The sequence below is a fragment of the Lactuca serriola genome, chromosome 5 (assembly GCF_051521515.1).
Source record: "Lactuca serriola cultivar US96UC23 chromosome 5, Lser_US96UC23_V15, whole genome shotgun sequence".
NCBI lineage: Eukaryota > Viridiplantae > Streptophyta > Magnoliopsida > Asterales > Asteraceae > Lactuca > Lactuca serriola.
In genome coordinates, this window is record NC_136412.1 from 131012282 (window position 1) to 131018981 (window position 6700).

At 32.2% G+C, this 6700-nt stretch overlaps 1 protein-coding gene across 1 annotated transcript; it reads right to left on the reverse strand.

Annotated features, from left to right (window-relative positions):
* Positions 1–1431: 1431 nt before the first annotated feature.
* Positions 1432–1975, reverse strand: LOC145051232 (flowering-promoting factor 1-like). The gene has a single exon (XM_078999331.1). The coding sequence runs from the start codon at positions 1917–1919 to the stop codon at positions 1593–1595; it is 327 nt and encodes a 108-aa protein (XP_078855457.1). The 5' UTR covers positions 1920–1975; the 3' UTR covers positions 1432–1592.
* Between the last annotated feature and the right edge of the window lie 4725 nt (positions 1976–6700).

Below are 6700 nucleotides of genomic sequence, written 5' to 3' on the forward strand. Positions count from 1 at the left end.
TTCTTGACTCTATGACATCTAACAAATAATATGACATGCTAATCTAAAATTGTTAATTCGTTTGTAACTCATCTAAAAAATAACTGATTATTTCTAATGACATAGTTGTTAAGAAACCAAATATTTCTAATGACATATTTGTTAAGAAACCAAAGAAATGAAAATACCTATTATTAATAACTGGCTAAGGGCTAAAATGAAAGTTTTTCTAAAAAACAATTGCAAATGCAGAAAAAAATATTAGGGCTAAATGCAAACTTATAGATAAATATTGGAGCTAAATATAAATTGATGAAAAAGCAAAAATGACACGTTGTCATGACTTATTTGTGACCACTCAAATGCCTGACAATGAAACGTTTTCTAAAATATAATGGCAAATGAAGAACAAAATACAAAGTTGGGTTAAATCGAAACGAGTGTGTATAAATAATAATTTTTAAGGTATTAACTCTAGTTGTTATAAAAAGAGTAGTGTAATTAATTTTTGAAGAATTGCGGGGGAATATTTAAAGGGTATATAAACTAATTAGGGGGTGTCTCACAAAAAAGGTTATTAATTAGTTATAAACTTATAGCATATAATTAATTATTGGTTTACATCTAATAAGTTAGAAGAATTTAGCTAATAAAAAAATAACTTATTAGCGGTTTACCATCGTTATAAACTATTTTTTATCCAAACATTTTTTTAGCTTGTAACGGTGTAGAGCCACTATTAAAGTAACAAGTTGTTTTGCCAAAAATTTATGGGCTGTTATGCAAAAAAAAAAAAAAACTTATTACTTAAGCCACAATGTCTACATGTGAAAAGAGTGATGGAAATTTCCCCCCACCTAGAACACTTACCCATGGAAATTTCCCCCCACCTAGAACACCATACCCTGGATGATGGAAAAGGAGTGAGGGAAAATAGTGAGGTGAGTCAATCCCTCAATCTCCCTCCTCGTGTGATTGGCCGGTATTTTTTTTTTTTCAGTTTTTTAATATTTATTAAATTATATATCAATAAAAAATTATAAAAAATTTGTCAAAATTTATGATTTTTAATTCTTTATAATATATATATATATATATATATATATATATATATATATATATATATATATATATATATTATTGGCTTTTATTTTAATAAGTTAGGAAGAATTAACTTAGAAAAAAACGATTTAATACCGGTTTTCTACTGTTTTAAGCTATTTTTATTTAAAATTTTTTTTAATTTATAATATATGGAACCACTAATAAATTAATAACATGGAAACCCTTAGTGTGGTTTATTTTGAGAGATCAAAACCATATAATCGTATACAACAAATTTGATGATATGAACACCATTTATAGGTATAATCACACCAAAAAAAGGCTTACTTTATACATACACCATTACAACAACGTAACTGGACATTTTAAAAACATAATTCGAGATAATATAGAAATACTTGAAAGCCATATATTCAAACAGTAAAAATCGAACTTTCATGATGAAAAACGCAAACCCCAACGATCAAAACACACACACACAAACACATATATATTAGAAAGAAAAGATGGAGCCAGGGAATATATGCTAGACCACGACCACCAGGAGTTTATTGAGCATCCCTTACTTCAAATTCATTAGGATTTTTGACCATGATATCATAGATGTGCATTGACTTGAACTTATTGAAGTCTTTTGGGAGAGATATGAGGTGAATTGTCGTTGTCTTACGAAACTGAAGATATTCAGGATCTTCATAGCACCTTTCCCATCCCTTAGATGTTAGGATTCCTTCAAGAACCTCGTATGAAGTGACCACTTGGTTCGTCGATGGGTGCACCAGCACCTTGCGCCGAGTTGGACCTTGCAAGGCGTCAGCACCTGGGTTCTCCACTAGCCTAACAACTCCATTCTTGAACACCCAAACGCCCGACATGGTTTATTTCCGATGTTATGGAAGTGAAAATATGGATATTGAAGATAGTGAGATTTGGAACGTAGGGTGGAGGTCTATATATAGGGTGTGAGGATGGGTGGGTTGGTGATGACGATATAGAGGTATATATTATTATAAGTATAATGGCAAATGGTTTCCAATGAGGTATCGCTTACACGTAATAATTTTTTTTTTAATATGCACATCTGAGCTTCTTGCTTGCATTGATCGGAGTAGAAACCAATCAAACTTGTACAGCCATGTTTGACGTTGACTGAAAATTTTAGCCAAAAATTGCTACTTTCTCGGGATTACTGATCATCTTGCTGAATAGATTAGGTTTAGATCAGAAATTCTGAAATTATCAGGTCTTTTTGTTTCACCTATAAATTAATCTGCTGGAGCCGAGCCCTATGAAACCCACACAAAAAGGTGAATAAGTTTCTACTGTTGCAACATGGTAAGTTTCCCTGTGTTTCTAAATCTTGCTCACCAACTGTGCGATTATTGTACTCTATTAGTGTAGTTACTTTCTATTAAATGATTCTATGCTGAGTTGATGACAAATGCTCATATCATGAAGATGGTCATACTATGGCGTCCATGTTCATCAAAGCATCACAATAAGGGGTCCATGTTCAAAGGATCACAATAAGGGCATGTTCATATGTAGTGATAATCGTTTTTGTGTTCATACAAACCGATTATTATCATGATTATTTGTTAATTATTTGTTATTTGTTTATTTCATCACCATTTCTAATTTATTATTTTACATTTGGTTGAATGTCTTTATCAGATTATGTCTGAACTGAATTTCCTTTTGTGTTTGTAATTGTAGTTGGTAAGTTCCTTTTTCTTTGTTACATGTTAAATCAATGTAATACTAGCAAGGAGTCAAGACACTTAGCCGAAGATTGCAAGAATAAAAAAAAACAGAGGAATTATATGGGATTTATAGAGTGGAGAGGTTGACATGTGGGTTTTTCATCCTTTCACCCCGTTTTAGTTTTTGAGATCCGATGTTGGGTAATCTTGACATGGGTGAACCGATTTAGATTATGAGTATGAGTCAAAGAGTTAGATGCTGTTTGATTCTGACGCAAAATGTTTGCATTCTGCGGACCACGTCTGCAGTCCTTTGCAATAGAAGAGGTGGATCAAATGTCTGCATTCCGAAAGAAGACTGTATGTTTTTTTAACATCTGCATACTGCTAGAATAAACTAAAATCTAAAGAAACCGATTTTTTTTTTTTAATTTAAAAGTTGTTTTCAATAATTTTATGACTTTATTATAAATAATTAACAAATATAGATTGATTTTTATGTATTACTGTACAAAAAGTGAAAATAAAATAGTACGAATTAACATATATATTTGATAAAAACCAACAAATTTTGGTTGCAAAGATATACCTAAATATTGTAATTAATGATAGAAAAATTTAACACATAAAATAGATGGAAAGAAACTTTAATTTTAAATAAAATTTTCAAAATATTTATTTAACTTTTCAGTTAAATCAGTTAAAAACTGGCAATAAATATTTATTCCGAGAAATGAATGATATTACAATAAATAATGTTTTATGACATTGGACAGAAAAAATATAAGACGATATTACGTTTTTTTTTCATATTTATGTAAAAAGTCCTAACGATTTATCGCAATTAATATTTTTTTTATAAATTTGTCACAAAAGTCATGATTGTGTCGTCAAACCTTTTTTCTTTAAGTATTGTAACTTTTTTTTTTTCCAAATTGTTTATCATAGATAAAGTTGGAAAAATCTAAGTTCAAAAAAAAAAAAAAACCTAAGATATTTGTATTTTAGGCTAGAAGATGTCTGAAGAGATTTGAAGACTCTGGTCCACATCTGCGTCAAGAAAAAGACGCACAGACCTTTTTAGGTCTGCAGTATTCATAAAAGCAAACAGTCTGCGAATCCTAATGTCAGTAAGTGGTCTGCGCGGCGCAGACAGAAGAGACCAAGAAGATCTACAGACAAAAAACAAACAACACCTTAGTCATTAGTTTGTTTTTAGTTAATGTTTTAATAAAGGAGGTTTGACTCAGTTCAAAGAGGGAAAACGTGGGTATACTTGGTCCTTGTGGTGACCTATTCTTAAGGGGTAGTAGCTAGGTTTTAGTTTGATATTGTTTATTTTTGTTGTATATTTTGTAGTGTATTTATAGTCTCTTGCTTTTGTTTAATAAAGGTACAACTTTTGAGAAAAATGTAGACATGGAAATATGTAACGGCTTTATCCCACCCCTTTGTTAGTGAAAAGTTGATACTTTATTTGTTTTCTCTTTGCATCTATTCGTGAAACACGAACAACCAAATAAATCTTCTTTTGTTTTTTATTTTGAGCTAACCGTGTGAAGGCTTATTTCCAACAATTGGTATCAGAGCTAAAGCTAACCAAGCGGTTATCGAGAGTTGTTATGATAAGAAACAAATGTCGATTTCTAGTGGGTTGTTGGTGTTCGGTAGTGCAGAAGATGGTGCAACAGGTGACTGCATTTTATTGTGGTTCCGTTTGGAAGATGGTCGATGGGTGATATGTTAGCGATGGAACGGTGCCGATAGCAGGTGGCTGTTGGTATAACAGAGGGAGAAAGGTCTCGGTGTAATAGATGCCAGATGTAGTTCAGTACGACGAGTCTAACCAGATGTCGAGAAGACAAGCTGAAAGAAATCGGAACATGTGGTTTTTGGTTTGGCTTTTTTTTTTTTTTTTGCAGGTTAAAGAAAATAGAAAAATGAGAAGCTTGGTTTTCTTGACTGGTAGCGTTAGGTTATGATGCACGAAAACTCTTTTTAGGTTCACGTTCCCGTTTCGGAAACTCCATTGAAACGGATACGCCAGGGAAACGTTTCCTAGAAGTATCGGGTATCAAGGAAACATTTCTACGAAGTTTCCTTGAAGTTTCAGTGAAGTTTCCTAACCGTTTCTATTTTATTTTAGGGTTCATGCATTGTAATTTTAAATCCAAACGGCTAATGGGCTACTGTTTTTAAGGCTATACATATGTCAATACGTATTCGATATTCCCCTAAATCCTTAACCGATCGTCTATCGTCGTCTCCTGTCTTCTCGATCAAAGACTATCAGTCGATCACAATTCACATGGATCATCACCATTTTTGATTCTCCTAATTCCTAATCCCATAATCGATTATGGCTTCTTTAATACATATACATACATACATACATACATACATACATATATATATATATATATATATATATATATATATATATATATATTGCCATATCCGTATCTTCAATTTTTGAGTTTTGCCGTGTGTGATAGCCTATGGTACATAGACTAACCATCAACACAAAGTTTCAAAATTTTATCAGTGTGTGGTATTACACAGTGAATCATCAAATTTTATCTAGAAGATATTTAGGAGAGAATGGAGTGATTCAATGTTGTTGAGGCTAAATCAGCAAGAATCAAAAATAGTGTAAACTTATCAACAAAAAATGGTTAATAATTTGTATCATAAAGTTAACTTGCAGTCGAGAAATTATATTTCACCATAAATTCAATTAATATGGTATAAGATAATAACGAAAAGTATAATGGTAATACAAGAATAAAAAAAGGTTAGTCAAACAAGGAGGTTTTCTAAAAACAAAAATTGTACAAATTTTTTAGAAATTAGGTAAATTCCTAATTCAAAAAACTCTTTTTAATTGAATGGTCATAAATGAGTTTCCTTTCTTCGAGATATCTGACCCTTGACACTATCTATAAAAGAATAACTAGGCAATATGAAATATCAACATTATTCATTGCAAATCAAGAGATAAAATGCCTTTAATCCTTGAGGTATTGCAGATTGATTCTAAGCTTCACGTTTTCCAAAAATAAAAGAAGAACAAGAACCAGTCATTGTAACCAACAAGTTAATGGGATCCAATCTTTGTAACCTTCGAATTATGAGAGTCACCAAGACAAGAATCGAAGGTTTCATACATTATGATCCACGATAGAAGATATTAGGACCACTATCTTATTGAAGAGGTCTTTAGATCTCTGACGCGAATTGATGCAGCAGTGACATCGTTAATGGAAATTAGAAATGCAACATCACCGAGCTTCATTTCATCCTATTGCAACCGGGATAGGCTGTCAGAGAAGGAAGAGATTTGTACCCAGAGAAACAAGTTTAGGCACAGTTCTCTCTTATCTGGCCTCATCGGTAGGATACTTCATGTCTATCAGTATGGGCATCAACGTCATGGAGAGTGCAGTCGGTGCTAAAGAAAGGATGCAAAGCTAAGTCCAACTATTCCTACTCTTCAGATCCTACACCGAAGGAATGACACACTGATCCCTTCCAAAGGGACAATCAGTTAAGATCAATGACGATATGAAGGCGGGAGATTTTAAGACATAGAAAGAGAGAGAGAGAGAGAGAGAGAGAGTTTGTGTGTGTGAGAGAGAGACAGAGAGAGAGAGAGAGAGAAAGAGAGAGAAAGAGAAGAGCACATGTTGGCAAAGTTAGTAGCACATTATACAATGTATACTTCTTTGGTAAAATGAAAGTTAGAAAGAATTTTTGAAGCATAAAAAAATATCATAGCAAATTAAAAATCAGCAGTATATTTTCAGAATCTTTTAGGATAGAAAAAAAGTAACGCAAAGTCATAAAGCAACGTTGTCCAACATAAGAAAAATTAAAGCATGTAAATGTTATTGTCCCTAAGTGTAGTCAGCACACTTTTTCTTTTTAAGTTAATGACCTTTCCTTCATTGCAA